This window comes from Bufo gargarizans, chromosome 5 (assembly GCF_014858855.1).
Source record: "Bufo gargarizans isolate SCDJY-AF-19 chromosome 5, ASM1485885v1, whole genome shotgun sequence".
Taxonomy (NCBI): domain Eukaryota; kingdom Metazoa; phylum Chordata; class Amphibia; order Anura; family Bufonidae; genus Bufo; species Bufo gargarizans.
This window is the reverse complement of record NC_058084.1, coordinates 77,749,897-77,768,480: the sequence shown is the minus strand read 5'-3', so window position 1 is coordinate 77,768,480 and position 18,584 is coordinate 77,749,897. Positions and strand designations below refer to the sequence as shown.

General features: G+C 45.4%; 1 protein-coding gene across 2 annotated transcripts in view; it reads right to left on the bottom strand.

Moving 5' to 3' along the window:
- RIPK2 (receptor interacting serine/threonine kinase 2) overlaps nt 1-18,584 on the bottom strand; it is a 91,568-nt gene that overhangs the window by 43,839 nt on the left and 29,145 nt on the right. For both annotated transcript variants that reach the window (XM_044294829.1, XM_044294830.1), the window contains exons 7-10: nt 16,259-16,420; nt 14,865-14,944; nt 4,246-4,335; nt 1,276-1,330 (exon numbers count right to left, since the gene is read on the bottom strand). In XM_044294829.1, the coding sequence (XP_044150764.1) occupies nt 1,276-1,330; nt 4,246-4,335; nt 14,865-14,944; nt 16,259-16,420 (387 nt within the window). The remainder of the gene's footprint in view (nt 1-1,275; nt 1,331-4,245; nt 4,336-14,864; nt 14,945-16,258; nt 16,421-18,584) is intronic.

The window sequence follows — 18,584 nt, the reverse complement described above, 5'->3', positions numbered from 1 at the left end:
TCTGAAGACTCCAGCAGCTCAGGATCAGTGCTCTGGGCAGCTGGGCTCAGGCTGGAAGTGGGCACCGCTGTGCAGGAAGGAAACCAGGGCTCGGCTCACCCTAGTGTTACAGTGCACCCCAGCATGCCACAGTATGCAGTATAGCACCCTATAGTATACAGCACCCCACACTATACAGTACCCCACAGTATCTAGTAGAGCAGTATAGCATCCCACAGGATACAGCACCCCACAGTATACAACACCTCACTGTATACAGCACCCCAAACCATACACGATACAGCCCCCCACACTATACAGTACAGCAGTATAGCACTCCACACTATACCGCACCCACAGTATACAGACCCCCACAGTATACAGTACAGCAGTATAGCACTCCACACTATACAGCCCCCCCCCACACCATACAGGCCCCCCCCCACCATACAGGCCCCCCCACAGAGTATACAGGCCCCCACAGAGTGTACAGGCCCCCACACAGTATACAGGCCCCCACACAGTATACAGGCCCCCACACAGTATACAGGCCCCCACAGTATAAAGGCCCCCACACAGTATAAAGGCCCCCACACAGTATAAAGGCCCCCACACAGTATAAAGGCCCCCACACAGTATACAGGCCCCCACACAGTATACAGGCCCCCACACAGTATACAGCCCCCACACAGTATACAGTCCCCCACAGTATACAGCCCCCCACACAGTATACAACACCCCACTATACAGTAGTTTACAGTATATTAACATAACAGCCCCTGTCACCTTTTTCTGATGTAATCTTCACACAAAAAAGCTCCACAGTTAACTTCTGCAACACTCCTGGTAGGACCTGTGATGACCTCATAGCCATGTGACCAGTAATTGCTAGGTTATTGGTCACATGGTGATGATGTCATTAAGGTCCTAGATCACAACTTTAAAACAGTACGATCATGATGCCTGGACAGCTTGACACCCGGGCCAGTGGCTAGCAGGGCTCAAGAGGCAGCTGCCTTGGGCCCCCAGGAGCAACTGGGCCCGGGGCAGCTGCCCCTTTTGCCCCTTGGTAAAGACGGCCCTGACCCTAATGATAACTGCCAGTGAATTGGTTTTGTCCCTTATACTATATACAAATAATGCTAATAAGCTACCTGTTGGGAAGCCAAATGCAGGGGCCCGAGGACCACACGTGGCTCCTGATTCACTGATTGGAGAACACTGCATTATTGTGATAAGAAAAATGGTTGTCATGGTGTGCGTAGCCTTTACAAAGACTTAGTAGTAAATACATACCATCTGGAGAACATGACAATTTGGAGACAATGGTAGTACACTCTTGGCTGGGCACCTAATGCAAGCAAAAGATACAAGCAAAATCATGTGATAAGTTCACTTAGAATATCAGTTCTTGATGAGTATTGTACTATGCTCGCATTTCCTGTGATTGCCTCGTTTCTTTCATGTGATTTGGTCAACTAACTATTTTTCTTGTCTTTTTGCTGTCCTGAAAAGTTCTTTCCAGGAAGTGATAAAAAGTAAAAGTACAGCTCTGAAAATAAAGTAACTTACAAGGGTTATCCAGCTTTCTAATATTTAAAGTATGCCTGACAGGTCATCACTATCAGATGAGTGGGGGTTTAACTCTTGGTACCTCACTAATCAGCTGTTTGAAGGGGATGTGGCGCTAGTGTGAGCACTGCATCCTCTTTAATGCTTACAACGCCCTGCATGATGGTCATACCAAGAGCGCCATATTTTTCATAGTGGCCGTTCTGAGTATTGAATCATTGTCCCTTTCACTTGAGCACTTCTGCAAGACATGACTAAGACATGGAAAAGTCCTTGGTGGAAGACTTTTCCTTCTGTCAAAAATAATGGATTTTTAGATGGAAATGGCTAAACAGATGCAAAATGAGCCCAACCGATGCTCAAAATAAGCGATCTATTTTATTTTGTTTTCTGTTCTTCTAACAGATTAGAAGAACAGAGAACAAAATTGTGATGTGTACCTAGCCTAAGGCAAACTTGCACCATGGTCAAACTTTGCATCGCATATAACTGCAAAGAGTGATTTATTGGTCGCTGACATTATTCCTCATAGCTGTAGAACTTTTTAGTGTGTAATATTCAGTATTCCTGATGGTGTACTGTACGCAGGGGTTAATGGCCAACACTCATATCCACTTTTGCAGTTTAAAAAACAAGACTTCACTGAGCATGCAACATTTTAACTAATGGGTAGATCTTTCCCAAGGACTGTAGTCCCTTCTATTAGATAGTGTGGGGCTTTGAAGGTTGGAGCCTGTCACTGTGAGCGCCATTTTTGGGGGGGACTAAGAAAATGTTTCCTGTTTTGAGTCGTGTACTGCTGATTTTCTCTTTTTTGTGGTTTATTCATTATCTACTCTACTGTGATCTCAGGTGGTTAAGGCCCTCTTCACACGTGCCAGTATTCCGCGCTGGTCCAATGCGTGATACGAACGCATTGCGCCCGCACGGAATCCGGACCCAATCATTTCAATGAGGCTGTGTACATGTGCGTAGGTTTTCACGCATCACCTGTGCGTTGCGTGAAAATCGCAGCATGTTCCATATTCTGCAATTTTCACGCAACGCTGGCCCTATAGAAGTGAATGGGGCTGCGTAAAAAATCGCATCGCATCCTCACTTGCTTGTGGATTCACAGGTGGTTGCTAAGAGATGTAGTTTGTAAACATTCAGTTTTTTATCACGCGCATGCAAAACGCATTAAATCGCATTGCACCCGCACAATAAAAACTGAACAACTGAACGCGATTGCAAACAAAACTGACTGGTTTGGGATGGTAAAGGAAGGTGCACCTAAATTTATATCCCATCTTAATACGTCCAACATTTTTACAGGGGTCACAGCTGCCAATAGTGGCTTATTACATTTATACAGTTTTTATGACACTCAATGATGAATTCTTCTGAAGCAAGCTCCTTCCAGTGGCGGCAGAAAGAATTTTATAATTATACTTGATAGGGTGATCATTTTTGGAACTACCGTATTTTTCGCTTTATAAGACGCACCTGATTATAAGACGCACCTAGGTTTTTGAGGAGGAAAATAAGAAAAAAAATATTTTGAAACAAAAGGTGTGCTTTTGGTGGATTTTGAACTAATGGTCTCGGGATGACACTGTTATGGGGCTCTGTGGATGACACACTGTTATGGGGGGGGGGAATCTGTGGATGATGCACTGTTATGGGGGGGATCTATGGATGATGCACTGTTATGGGGGATGTGTGCTGTGACACATAGGGCCATGAGGGGGGCCAGCATAAGATGCTATATGTGTGGGTGACACACATATAGCATCTTATGCTGTCTCCCTCATGGCCCTATGTTTCACAGAATTACAGTACTTTATTCTTTGTATGTAAAATCTTTCTTTAATCCTGAATCAATCGCTCTCCTTTTGATAAATTAGCTGACACTGATATATCACCAGCCGATATGCTGCACAGTGTGGCCGGCGATACATCAGTCACAGTGTGGGGAGGGAGGGGGGGCTGGAGGCAAATCACAGAGGGGCCCGGTGCAGTCACTGTATTACACCGGGCCCGCGCACAGAAGTCTCTTTGTATGTAAAATCTTTCATTAATCCTTTATCAATCGCTCTCCTTTCGATAAACTAACTATTAGTACTCACTATGAATGCAGCGTGCGGTTCGCTCGGCGTGTGACTGACGTCACGCTCCTCCCACTTCATTAATGAAGCAGGAGCAGGATGAAGTCATGCGCCGGAGGGACCGCACGCTACATTCATAGTGAGTACTGATGCAGGCGATTAGGGTAGTTTATCGAAAGGAGAGCGATTTATAAAGGATTAATGAAAGATTTTACATACAAAGAGACTTCTGTGCACGGGGCCCGGTGTAATACAGTGACTGCACAGGGCCCCGCTGTGAGTTGCCTCCAGCCCCTCCTCCCTCCCCGCACTGTGACTGATGTATCGCCGGCCACACTGTGCAGCATAGCGGCCGGCGATATATCAGTGTCAGCCCTGTAAAAAAAGTCAACCATCGTTTTATAAGACGCACTGTCATTTTCCCCCCTCTTTTGGGGGAAAAAAAGTGCGTCTTTTAAAGCGAAAAATACGGTATATTGTTCCTCAAAACTCATCAGATTAAATATCTGGACATGTTCCTAACTGCAGTAAAGGGCCCCAAAACGTCTTGCCAGGTGGCCCAGGAACAGGTAACTATAAGCATAAAAAGATGCATATTATCACCCACCTGACAAGTGTTCTGCACGGAGATAAATGGATGTATATTTTCTTCCACAGGATGACTTGGAGTTGAGATACATGAAATATTGTTTCTTGTCTGGAATGAAGATATCACATGTTCATTATACATTGTGGTTATAACTGGTAGAAAATGTTATGTTAAAGGGGTTGTCTAGTTTAGAAAACCTATTATTGTATATTAATTTAGGGAATTCAGAGTTATCTAATAGAGGGGAATCCTCTGTTCGGGGATCCTCATCTCTTATCCAGGGTGAAGGGTATCTCTTGCCCAGGAAGGCCGGTTTGGTTCTGCATTACACAGGCAGTCCATTAATGTGAATGGGCACTGTCCAATGCTTAATTCCTCCTGTAATGGCATTGCATGGAAATTGAACACTAATAACCAGCTTTCCCCAAAGATTACAGCTGATTGGCATAGTCACATCACTTGGAGGTAGCAGAAGAGTGTTTAGCGCAAGACATGATGGGGTAATGAATGATGTAAATGCAATGGGGGAGTTTATCATGTTTTTTTTTTTAAGTCAGTTTTTCTCGAGTCTGCAACTTTATCAAGTAGTGCACATTATTTGATAAAGTTGCACATCCATTGTTACTACAATTTTTTTTACCCCAACCCCCTACTGGAGTAAGATGGCTCATTTTTAGCAAACATTTCTAAATATGCCATACGCCTAGCTAGCAACAAGCATTTTCAAAAGTGGCGAGAGCAATATAAAATTACAAAATGTAACAATGTTTTTAACAAAAAAGGTGTGTGTCAAAATTTGTGACTTTTCCCGCCAGAAGTCTGACCCCAAAGGAATGATAAATTCCCCACAAAGTCTGTGGCTGGTAAATAACTACAAGTGGAGGGGGTGTAATACTTGTATGGGTAACCATACGACATGTAACTAACTCAGATGTCAGCTTCTCAATGACTAGTAAATATGCTTAAAGGCTATGTACACCTCTGGGGGCACAATTTTTTTATTTATTATTGCATTGTACTCATTTTGAGCTAAAAATATTTTTTTTTGTTGGTCTTTACTAAAAATATAGCTTCCTTTTTTCTGTACAGAGTTGAGATGCTCAAGTTGCACCATTTAGATTTTCTTTGCCTCAGACCAGGAGCAGATGAACTCCTTATCTCTGACCTTATAAACACTCATTATAGCTCAGTTCTTATCTTACTGATAAGAATGTGGCTTAAATAAGTGTTTATCACCGCTCAGTAGTTTAGGATTAAGGGTGATTAGATGTCTAAGTAAAAGTGAAAGTAGGATTCACACAGCTAGAAAAACAGTTATTCCTTTGTGACAGAAGAGCTGAATAAAAAAAATATTTTTAGACGAAAATGAGTAACGTGCAATCATAACAAAAAAATTGCCTCTGAAGGTGTATATAGCCTTTAAAGTGACCCTCTGGTTCGATAAAAAATTTATAAATCACATTAACTGGGGAACAAACAGAACACCTACCTGGGGTCTCCTTACCAGCAATTTTAGTTTCAGATCTGTTAAATCTTGGGCTCCTTTTCTGCCATTCAAGATGGCCGCAACGCTTCTTAGACTATTGTGCAACGGTAGCCTAAGACACTCCCTACTTGTCCAGTACTGCTCTTGGATTGGCCAAGACTGTTAACGTGAGCAGTGCTGGCCAATCCAACAGAAGTGATGAGCGGCATAAGCAATATTAGTTTTCATGATATTTACTGAATTTTTTGCATAATATTTGCAATAAATTCGTGAATTCTAGAATTCGTGATCTCGTCATTATTTTCACGTTTGCACAAATCGGCACTAATGATGCGCATATTTTTTGCTCAATACATGCAACTTCACATTTTATCAGGTCTGAGTAGATAATACTGATTGGTGCACTAAGTATTGTTGTGACATTACAGCACTATGTCTGTAGCATGTATGTATGTATGGACAGCAGAGAAACAGTAATTCCTATCACACTACCTAACACCCTGCACTGGAACCTATCAGCTACACTATATCACTATCTAACCTGCACTGACTATCTCCCACTAACTTTCTGTATTATATATATGAGCTAACTATCTATCTAATGTATCAACTGAAATTGTAGAGTAGGAGACACTTGCTCTCCTGGTATTGGGGGTGAGTGTCCCGCGTAATCTCACCATTGGTAAGTCACTGATAGCTAAACCTGCTGGTAGAATACCGGCGCTGGCATAGTGAGGATAAGAAGATCATTCCTAGAAATATACAAGGCTCTAATTAGGACATACAATGATATTTCCTAACAGCCGGTGGCAGTATCTCTACCTGTATTAGTTGGCAATCGCAGTAGTGTGGTCTTGTTGTTCCAAGTAGCGCTGTACAAATCTAGCAGAGCGCTTCTTGCTCTAACTTACACATGGAGCAAAGAACTCTGGGAACGAGGGATCACCCACAATGCCATGCATGCAGCCAATCAGCAGCCAGCCCTGTGATGTCACAGCCCTATAAATAGCCTCAGCCATTTTCCCGTGTGCTTAGTGCAGGGAGAGACATCAGCAGGTGCTAGGGAAAGTGCTAGGAAAGACTAAAAAACTTTTATTTTTGCTGAATAGAAGTTCAGGGAAAGAGCATTAGAAGTGTAGGGAAAGGATAGGGAGGAATTATTCCACAGTATTGAAGCAGAACAGGGTCCAATAGGGGAGTGTACAGCCTAAATAATAGGAGCAATCCTATTACACCTTGCTGCACTGACTGGGGATCCAAATTGCAATTATACTGCTGCTTTGAGGTTTGCAATAGATGATACCTCTGTAATTCCGGAAAACCGTTTTTTTTTATTGGGGTGCAAGTGCTGTGTGATACAGCCATTAACAGGGTGTATTACTAGTAAAAATGTTCTACATCTTATTAGCCCTTGAGCGGTGCAGTTATATGTTCTAAAGCTTTTTGGGCATGTATTAGTGGCAAAAAGTATTATTTGCAGTTCAGTGCTGCAGTTATACGTTCTAAAGCCTTTTTTGACGTGTATTAGTGGGAAAAAAAGGCTTATTAGCTGTTGTGTGAAGTGAGAAAATTTCAGCCCTTTTTGTCATGTATTAGTGGCAAAAAAAAGTATTTGCAGTTCAGCGGTGCAGTTATATGTTCTAAAGCTTTTTTTGGCGTGTATATGTGGGGAGAAAAAAAATATTATTTGCCATTCAGCGGTGCAGTTATATGTTTTAAAGCCCTTTTTGGCATGTATTAGTGGCAAAAAGAATTATTATTTGCCGTTCAGCGGTGCAGTTATATGTTCTAAACCTTTTTTTGGCCATTCAGCGGTGCAGATATATGTTCTATAGACTTTTTGGGCGTGTATAAGTGGGAAAGAAAAAAGTATAAATTTGATGTGACAAAATTAAAGCCTTTTTTGGGGTGTATTAATTTCACCTCTCCTCAACTTGCCTCTGTCTTTTTCTGTTCCCTCAGCCAGAGAAGTATTATATACTGTGGGCTCAGCTCCACTATACAGCGAGAATGAGCTACTAGAGGACAGTCATCAGCCCAGCCAAGATCTGGAGGAGACATCTGCCGTTTCCTCCAGTAGGCGGGCAATTAGTGATGAGGAGAATGGCATGGGAGCTGGTGTTGCGAGTGGTCAGGCTCCTGGCTCAGGGACTGTTAAGGAGGACATGACGCAGCGGCTGAGCCAGCAAGTCGTTAGCGTGGCCGGGAGTCAGCAAGGTGGCAGCAGTGGAAGGTCAGGAGTCAAACATGCCCGGGGTAGACTTTCTGCTTCGCAGGAGCCAATCTGCCCAGAAACTAGTGGTGCAGGAGTTCACAGAGGTAGCACGGTAGCAGTCAGTCAGTGTGGAGAGTTAGGGTAAAATCACCTAATCAGCGGTGTGGCAGATTTTTGTTAAGCCGCCGGAGGAGGTGAACATAGCCATTTGCCAAGTCTGTTGGCGGAAGGGGAAGCATGGCCAGGGTGCAAATGTTGGCACCACGACCCTGCGTCAATATATGCAGCATCACCATAAAGTGGCCTGGAAGAACGGTGGCTCCAATGTGGTGGTCCAGCCTGCTGCATCACAGAGTGGCACGCCCCCGATTTCCAGCAGTCAAGGGTCCACCACCTCAGCCGAAGGGAGCTGTCTGTCCTTCCCATCATCTACCGGTCCTGATGCTCCTGCTGCTCGCCCTCCTACTCCTTGTTAGTAATTCGTCAGCAATCGATCATCGAAGCGATTGCCAAGAGACAACAGTATGCGCGTGCACTCCAACGGCACAGAAGGTGAACGTGGTCCTGGCCAAGTTGCTGGTTCTGAAGTCCCTCCCTTTCCAAGTGGTGGACTCTGCACCTTTCAGAGAACTGATGGCTTGTGCCGAGCCGAGATGGAGAGTCCCAAGCTGTCATTTCTTTGACAAAAAGGCAGTAAAAGCCCTGCACAAATATGTAGAACAGAAGGTGGGCCAGCACTGGAGCCTGTCAGTGTCTGCCAAAGTGCATGGCAGCGCCGACGTTTGGAGCTGTAACTACTGTCAAGGACAATATATGTCCTTAATAGCCCACTGGGTAAATGTGGTTCCTGCCCAGCCACACCACCAACTTGGCCAAGTGACGCCACTTCAGCCTTCACATTCTCATGCCGTTGGCCGTGCAATAATGTCTGCCTCCTCATTCTCCACAGTGTCTTCAGCCTCAACTGCAGGGACAATTCACAGTACTCCTCCAGCATACCACATGTGCAGGGCATGGTGGTGTGACGCTGTTCTACACATCATTTGCCTAGGAGAATGGAGTCACACAGGGGAGAAACTGCTCCGTATACTTCATCGAGAAATTGAATCCTGGCTTTCTCCGCAACAACTCAAAATCGGAACCGTGGTGACCGACAACGGGAAGAACATGGTGTCGGCACTGCGTCAAGGAGGGCTGAGCCATGCTCTCATAATGGCGCACGTGTTCAATCTGGTTGTCAAGCGGTTCCTGAAGTCTTCCACCCATCTGCAAGGAAACTTTTCATGCACTTCAGGCAATCGTACACTGCCAAGCACACCCTCTTTGAGCTGCAGCGGCAAAACGGCATCCCCCAACATAGGCTGATATGCGATGTTTACACCCATTGGATTTCCACCCTTCATATGTTGGACCGACTATATGAACAGAGAAAGGCCATAAACGATTTCATGATGATCCAAGCGGACAGGAGTACTCCCCTGTGTAACTTCGACATCAGCCAGTGGCAGATCATGCGTGACACATGCTGGTTGCTCAGGCCTTTTGAGGATGCCATGTTATTTGTCAGTCACCAGGACTATGGGATGAACAACATAATTCCACTGCTTCATATCCTGGAACAGATGCTGGTAAATATGGCTGGTCAGGGGGCTGGAGGGGGGTAGAAGCAGTAGCAGCTCCATCAGCAGCAGCTTGAGTCTAGAGTCGATGATGAGCAGCTTTCTTAACCAGCCTAGTGAAAAAACTACTCACCAGCAGCAGCTAGACATAGAGCGCAATCTGAACCAGCAGGTGGTGGCATACTTGGAGTGCACCCTGCCAGCTGTCATTGAAGATCCACTGGACTACTGGGCAGCCAAACTGGATTTGTGGCCGCAACTAGGCTGAGTTTGCCCTGGAAAAGATGTCCTGCCGGGCCAGTAGTGTGGCATCAGAGCGGGTGTTTAGTGCGGCTGGGCCATAGTTACCCCAAGGAGAACCCGCCTATCCACCCAAAATGGAGGGAGACTGACCTTTGTCAAGATGAATCTGGCATGGATCTGCCAGGATTTCCTCCCACCAATGCCTGATGCATCAGATTATATCATCCATGCTGCCTCATCCAAACCTTGACAAAAGAGACCGGTTTTTTTCTGGTTACCTGCCTCAGCAACTATTCTGATGCTGCCACCCACCTGATGCCACACATCTGATGCCAAGTGCTCCTTCTTACACCCACCATTGTCAGTGGGTACTGTTATTGCTACCCACCTCCCCACTCTGTCACCAGGTCTCCTGATGCTGCTGCCACCTCACCACTCAGATTTCCTCATGCTGCTGCTACCATCTCCACACTATGTCTCCTTGCCATTCTGTGGACTTCTCATACTGCTGCCACCTCCACACTATGTCACCTTGCCAGTCTGTGGCCTCCTCTTGCTGCCACCTCCACACTCTGTCATTGTGCCAGTCTGTGTCCTCCTCATGCTGCTGCCACCTCCACACTATGTCACCTATCCACTCTGTGGTCTCCTTATGCTGCTGCTGCCACCTCTACACTATGTCACCTTTCCACTCTGTGGTCTCCTCATGCTGATTCTAAATCAACAGTATGTCACTGGGCCACTCTGTGGCCTCTTCATGCTGCTCCTACCACCTCCACACTATGTCACCTTGCCACTCTGTGGCTTCCTCATGCTGCTGCTAACTCAACACTATGTCACTGGGCCACTCTGTGGCCTCCTCATGCTGCTGGTAACTGAACACTGTCACTGGGCCACTCTGTGGCCTCCTCATGCTGCTCCTGCTGCCACCTCCACACTATTTCACCTTGCCACTCTGTGGCCTCCTCATGCTGCTGCTGCCACCTCCACACTATGTCATCTTGCCAATCTGTGGCCTCCTCATGCTGGTGCTAAATCAACACTATGTCATGGGTCACTCCGTGGACTCCTCATGTTGCTGCCACCTCTACACTACAGTATGTCACCTTGCCACTCTGTGGCCTCCTCTGGCTGCTGCTAACTCAATATTATGTCACTGGGCCACTGTGGCTTCCTCATGCTGCTGCCACCACAACACTATGTAAATGGACCACTCTGTGGTGTCCTCATGCTGCTGCTACCTCAACAATATGTCATTGGGCCACTCTGGACTTCTCAAGCTGTTCTCCCACCCTCTCCACTCCATGACTGGGCAACTATTTAGCCTTTTTGGCCATGTTGACATCATAATTTATTTGACCCTTTTTCTGGAAGGAAAAATGAGACAACGAATCCTGTCTGTGTAGCAGCTGTAAAGCCTGTATGGTCCCATCAGAATTAGCTTATGATTTGGTAGCCAAAAGCAGAAGTGGGTACAAAACACAGAAGACATGCAAATATTCCATTCACTTGTCATTTCTATTTTGGATGTTTTTTTTTGGGCTTTAGCAATGCTGATGGATTACTGACCAAATGCTGACTGAGTGAAGGTGGATGCTCGAAAGACAGAATCCTTTTTTGGGGGTTATTGTTCTGATGGATCAAAGGAAGGGCAAAATAATCAGTGACGTCAACACAAACTTACTGCTGACACCCTCTCTACTCTGTCAGGGGGGCTCTACCAGGGGCGGGCTGGGCCGGGGGGCAGGGAGGCAATTCTCCCCCAGGCCGCCCTAAATAAACGGCCGCTGGGCCGCCCATCTAAAAAAAAAAATTTTTTTTTTTTTATTCTTCAGGGCCGCACCGCCGATCACCACAGGCGGCGCGGCCCTGGATGTAATTGCGGCCGTGCTGTGGGGCAGGGGAGGGAGAGGCGTGTCCCTCCCCTGTTCTTCTGATAGGCCGCAGGCACTAATGCCTGCAGCCTATCATAGGCCGGCTCAGGCAGCGTGATGACGTCATTATCATCGCGACGCCTGAGCCGGCAGCACACACACACAGCAGGGACACAGGCCGGAAGAGGCTTGCATCGCTGCTGATGGAGGTAAGTATTTTTATTTATTTTTTCTTCTTTGCGGGGGGCTGGAACTATGGGGGGGGGGGAGATCTGGCCCTATGGGGGGAAGATCTGGCCCTATGGGGGGAAGATCTGGCACTATGGGGGGAAGATCTGGCACTATGGGGGGAAGATCTGGCACTATGGGGGGGAGATCTGGCACTATGGGGGGGGAGATCTGGCACTATGGGGGGGGAGATCTGGCACTATGGGGGGGGAGATCTGGCACTATGGGGGGGGGAGATCTGGCACTATGGGGGGGAGATCTGGCACTATGGGGGGGAGATCTGGCACTATGGGGGGACTATAGGGGGAGCTGGCACTATGGGGGGCCTATAGGGGGAGCTGGCACTATGGGGGGCGCTATAGGGGGAGCTGGCACTATGGGGGGCGCTATAGGGGGAGCTGGCACTATGGGGGGTGCTATAGGGGGAGCTGGCACTATGGGGGGCGCTATAGGGGGAGCTGGCACTATGGGGGGCTATAGGGGGAGCTGGCACTATGGGGGCACTATAGGGGGAGCTGGCACTATGGGGGGGACTATAGGGGGGGCTGGCACTATTGGGAGAGCTGACACTATGGGGGGGCTGGCACTATAGGGGGAGCTGACACTATGGGGGGGCTGGCACTATAGGGGGAGCTAACACTATAAGGGGGCTGGCACTATGGGGGGGGAGCTGGCACTATAGAGGGGCTGGCACTATGGGGGAGGGCTGGCACTATTGGGGAGGGCTGGCACTATTGGAGGAGCTGGCACTGTGGGGGCATTTCTTACTGGCACATTATGGGGGGGCACCATGGGGGTAACTGGGGGCTCTAAAGGGGCTTTTATTTATTTATTATTGGCACATTCTGGGGGGCACTATAGGGGAGAGCAGCACTATGGGGCATCTGGTGCTACTATAGGGGCATTATTTGGGGGCATTATGGGGAAGTGGGGGCTCTAAAGGGGCCTTTTGTATTGGAACATTATGGGGGGCACTATGGCATTTGGTGGCACTAAGGGGGCATTTTTTACTGGCACATTATGGAAGGCACTATAGGGGAGAGCGGCACTATGGGGGAGTGGAGCACTATTGGGGCATATGGTGGCACTAAGAAGGGGCATTTTTTTACTGGTACATTGTGGGGGAGAGGAGCACTATAGGGGCATCTGCTGGGGGCACTAAGGGGCATTTTTTTACTGGCATATTATGGGGAAGGGGGAGAGGAGCAATATGAGGGCATTTACTGGGGCACTATATAGGGGTATTTTATACTGGCATACATTATGGGGACATTAGCTCAACTGCGGGCACTAAGCGGGGGTATTTCATGTACTGTCATATTATAGGGAAAATTAGTACTACTAGGGGGTATTATGGGGAGCTTTACTACTACTAGGGGCTATAGAGAACATGATTACTAGGGCACTATAGGGGCATTATTACTACTAAGTGTGCTCTGGCAGAGAATTATTTCTATTGGTGGGATTTTGGGGAGCACTGTTACTTTGGGGGCACCCTGGCATAGTATCAGCTTAGCACAATTATTTTTGGGGGTCATTATCTTTATACTATTAGTGTCTGGGCGCAGTTATTTTTTAGAGCACTGTGTGCCAATAATTGTTTAAGGGGGCACTATCTGTGTGGTAGTAGTATTTCCAGGCGGACTGTTTCTGCAGTATAGTATTGGGGGCATAGCGGGTACAGTATTGGGGGCACTATCTGTGTGGTAGTTTGTATTTCCAGGGGGACTGTTTCTGCAGTATAGTATTGGGGGTGGCAGGAAACTAATGTCTGTTTCTCAATCTCTGCAGAGAAGGGAGATGGCAGAAAAATCATCATGGCGGTCTGGTCTGAATGGAGAAGATGAGGAAAGAGAACGTCTACAACAAAGGTGACATCACTGGATGTAAGAGGTATGTGGCGCTATGTAGGAGAGGAGATGCTCCGGCTCCTCCTCCTGCCATTTGCAGAAGGAGGATTCAGAACTGGGTGAGGATGACGAAAGGGGGCAGCAGGCCACGGGCGGGTGGCAGATGGTGGGGGGAACCACAGGCCTTGAGCAGGATCAGGGTAGGGAGGAGAGCGGAGGAGCTTCCTGGCTGTAGCTTGTTATATAAGCAGGCAGTGCAGCCAGGACGGCCTCCCCTCTCCGTATGATGTGTAGAGACAGGCTGCAACTATAGAATGTCAGCTGTACAGTGTGTGTTGGGAGTGGCCTATTATATGTAGGAGGGGCTTTTAATGATGGGCGGGGCTAAAAATGGGCCACTTGACTAGATTTGCCCCCCAGGACTAAGGCTGCCAGTCCTCCCCTGGGCTCTACTTGTATAAACGTTTAATAGAACAGGTTCTGTAGACATCTATGTGGAATCAGCTGATGACGGTGTAAAAGGAGTGCGCTCTTTCACGCTACAGTAGGATCTTGGGCCTCTGCACAGTTCTTTATACTTGGCGCTAACTTGAGTTATTTGGTCAGTTTTGGCCCCGTAACTGCCCAAATAAGTGAAGTATGCAGTGATTCTAAGAGTGAAGCCTGTCATGTGCATGTCATACTGACTCACAGTATTGTTTCACTACCACAGCAGACTCCCTATGCGTGTTACTGCAAAGCACAGTGTTCTACACCATTATACAGGCTCTCTGCAGCCAAAAAATTGCTGTTTTTTAACGCGATTTATCATGAATAAATTCGGTTTGCATCTTTTCAGAAAATTCGGCGAACCAGCCGAATTGAATTTTTTAGAAATTCTCTCATCTCCAGTCATCTTGCATGGCAGAAGAGGAGCCCAGGAACTGATGGATCTGCAGCCAAGAGGATGAAAAGGAGGTCACCTTGTAAGTGGTCTGTTTCTTCCCCAGTTAATCTAAATTTTATACTGGAGGTCGCGTCATGTGCATTTATATGAAAGAATAAAAACAGCATACAATGCATTAAACTATATACTAAATGTCAGCGCATGACATAATTTATTTGCAGAAACTGGTAACTTACTTTTTTTATTTGCAATATCCCTTCCAGTATTGAGATATCATCATATCTTCTAATCACAGGCTCAAGTTCCAATAGACATTCTGAAATCAAGAGAAATAAAAGTGTTAATAAAATGATTGTAAAAAAGAACATGCATCAAAGTAAAGGTGACCCTACTGATTGCTCACAACCTACTGTAGACAGAGACTTCCAATACACTTGCGTACAGTCCCGACTGTCCCTTGCAGTGGATTCCAGAAGAGGTCATACACATAGCAAGCAATGTGTACCGGATGATGCATAAAGTGGGGCCTCAAAAGGTTACAGTATATGACTCATTACATATGGTGATTAAAGGTGTTCTCTGGGAATTAAGAAAATGAAAATACTTAAAGGGAACCTGTCACCTGGATTTTGGGTATAGAGCCGAGGACATGGGTTGCTAGATGGCCGCTAGCACATCCGCAATATCCAGTCCCCATAGCTCTGTGTGCTTTTATTGTGTAAAAAAAACAATTCGATACATATGCAAATTACCCTGAGATGAGTCCTGTACGTGAGATGAGTCAGGGACAGGACTCATCTCAGGTTAATTTGCATATGGATCAAATCAGTTTTTTTACACAATAAAAGCACACAGAGCTATGGGGACTGGGTATTGCGGATGTGCTAGTGGCCATCTAGCAGCCCATGTCCTCAGCTCTATACACAAAATCCCGGTGACAGGTTCCCTTTAAATATAACTTATTCCCAAATATCTTTCATTAGTTATAATGGCTCACAACACTGAGCTAAAGAGCTGCCTCATTCTCCTCTCTGCTCTGCTTGTCAGGGATTATGAGCCTTAATACAGCTGATAAGATCTTCAGCTGAATCTTTGTAGGAATAGAGTCCATGAGGAGACATGAAGTATAGGTAGAAGGTGGGGATATGGCTGATGAGCAGCAGCACTTGTATGCAGTCTCCATTACCACAGTCTGTCCTATCCATCCTCTCTGTACTTCATGTCTCCGCATGAACTTCATTCCTACAGAGATTCAGATACACATATCTGTATTCAGGATCTTAACCCTTTAAAAGTATAAGAAGAGGATGGGACAGCTCCTTAGCTCAGTGTTGTGAAGTAACTTTTCCTTCTGTGTGATTAGGACAGGTTTTGTGTTTACTAATAGGATGGAGGCCATTTTATTTAAGTATGTTTATTTTTATTAATTCCTGGAGAACCCCTTTAAAGAGAGTTTTGGGAAATGCTTTCCTGTTCTGTCAAGGTAGGATCTCATGCAAGCAATTGTTCTTTTTTTTCTATGGTAAATTTGTAAATTAATGCAATGACCTGGTGTGTAAAGGTCTCCATTTTTTTTCTAAATGCCCCAAGTATAAATATAAACTGCTTACCATCTGGTAATTTTACTCACTTAGAAAAGCAGGTCTCTCATTGGGATCACTGGCCCATCCACTCTGCATTAAAGTTACAAATAGGTCCCTGTGGGGAATATCAGACGGCAGGCTTTCCTCACTCGTGTCTGGTCTTCTGCCATTTGCTACACAGTACATGATCTGCATGTGACTTACAGCATCTGTTGAAATAATCACATAAAAAATATATAAAATCAGACACATACAGCATTAAATATTTCAAAGAAATACGGAAATGTATGTAATAATGATTGTAATACTCATATGTATTATTATATTAATAACAATATATTAGAAACCATATGGATGGATAAACAGATAGATAGATTTATATTTAACATTAAATGGAGAAAGGTGTTTCATTCAGTCCTATTGCCACAGGTGGAAAAAAATCCAGCCCCTACCCATGCAGTCTGCCATTACTAAAGAGCTTACTGAATTCTACTGTGGTCCTGTAATAGGATGCCACCACTGCCCCAATCAATTAATTAAATTTCGTAGATATTCCACAATCAACTGTGAGTGGGATCATTGGAAAGAGGAAGCGTTTATGAACTTTACCAACTCAGCCATGAAGTGGGGACCACGTAAAGTTACAGAGCAGGGCTGACAAGACATATAAAGGTGCAAAGTGCATAAAAGCTCTGACTCAATGGGGTAGATTTATCATAGCTCGGTGGCGTACGACACTGTGATAACCAGGCATGCTGGCACAACCTACGCCTAACTTATGACGAGGAATACTCCATGAACCTCAACCAAAATCTACGCCACCCTCTGGCATTAGATTTCAGTGTTGTTCCATGCCATAAAATTGGTGTAAAAGATTGTAAATCTGGTGGGGGCTGCTAGCCCTGCCTCCTGATTGCCTTTGCCATGCCCCCTTTTCGGGAAAGTGGCAAGGCCGGCGAAGACACGCAAGCTGCACAAAAATGTTTGCACACGTAGTGTTGAAAAAGTAGCACACTTGCAATTTGCAACTCTTTTACACCACAAATGTGACATATTGTAATGATAAATCTGGCCCAAGAACTGCATGCTTCAAACCTCTAGTATTAACATTAGCACAAAAAATGTGCATCTGGCGCTTCATGGCTTGGGTTTCCATGGCCGAGCAGCTGCATGCAAGCCTTACATCACCAGGCACAATGCCAGGCTTCGGATGGACTTTGGAGCAGTTGAAATGTATTCTGTGAAGTGAGGATCATGCTTCTATATCTGGCATTCTGATGGACGAGTCTCGGGTTGGCAAATGCCAGGAGAACGTGACCTGCCCGACTGCACTGTGTCAACCTGTGCCCCTTAGTTCCAGTGAAGGGAAATCATAATGCTTCAGCATACCAAGACATTTGGGACAATTTTATGCTTCCAACTTTGAGGGAAAAGTTTGGTTAAAGGCTATGTACACCTTCTGCGGCATTTCTTTTATGATTGCATGCTACTCATTTTTGTCTAAAATTCATTTATCAATTGGCCTTTATTAAAAATATTCAGCTGTTCTGTCATAGAGAGTTAAGTGTTTTTCTAGCTGTGTGACTGGTGCTTTCACTTTGTGCCAGTCATCTTATCTCTAAACTACTAAGAGGACATAAACACTTATTTAAACCACATTCTTATCAGTAAAATTTGAACTGAGCTATACTGAGTGTTTAGGAGGTCAGAGAGCAGAGACAAGGAGTCAGTCTGCTCCTGGTCTGAATGAAAAGACTAAAAATCTAAAGGGTTCTGATAGAGCATGTCAGCTCTGTACAGAAAAAAAAGGATGCAATATTTTTAATAAAGACCAATTTAAACCAGATGGTGTCGTTTCTGAAGAAACCACAGGATGTTGGCTTGAAAACACTAGAGATATAAGCAAAGTCTGTTTAACCTGGTTTATTAAAATTTGAACCCAAGTCACCCAATGACTGACTATGTAAAATTTTAAGGACCCTGCCATTAACAGTGTAAGAGTGGCGGCAATTCAAATTTCCCCTTACAAAACGAATGGCTGGAATGTGATTGGCCTCTGGCTTTAAAACTAAGATTGGCAGTATTTGAAAGCTTTACATTGAAGTCAATAGGTGAAATCTGATTGGATGTTTTAGGCTCCACCCACTTTTCCTAAATTTTGATTGCAGTCACCTAGTGAGTAATTGTGCTAAGTTTGGTACACTTGGCATTTAAACTGTGATAATAGCTTCAGTTTATCATTATTTTTTTTTTCTTTCTTTTTTTCTACTTGTGAACCACAGTCACCCAGTGACTAACACTTTAAGGTTTGGGAATTATGGCATTTAACGTGTAAAAATGGCAGCAGTTTAAAAAAAAATTCTATTGAAAATC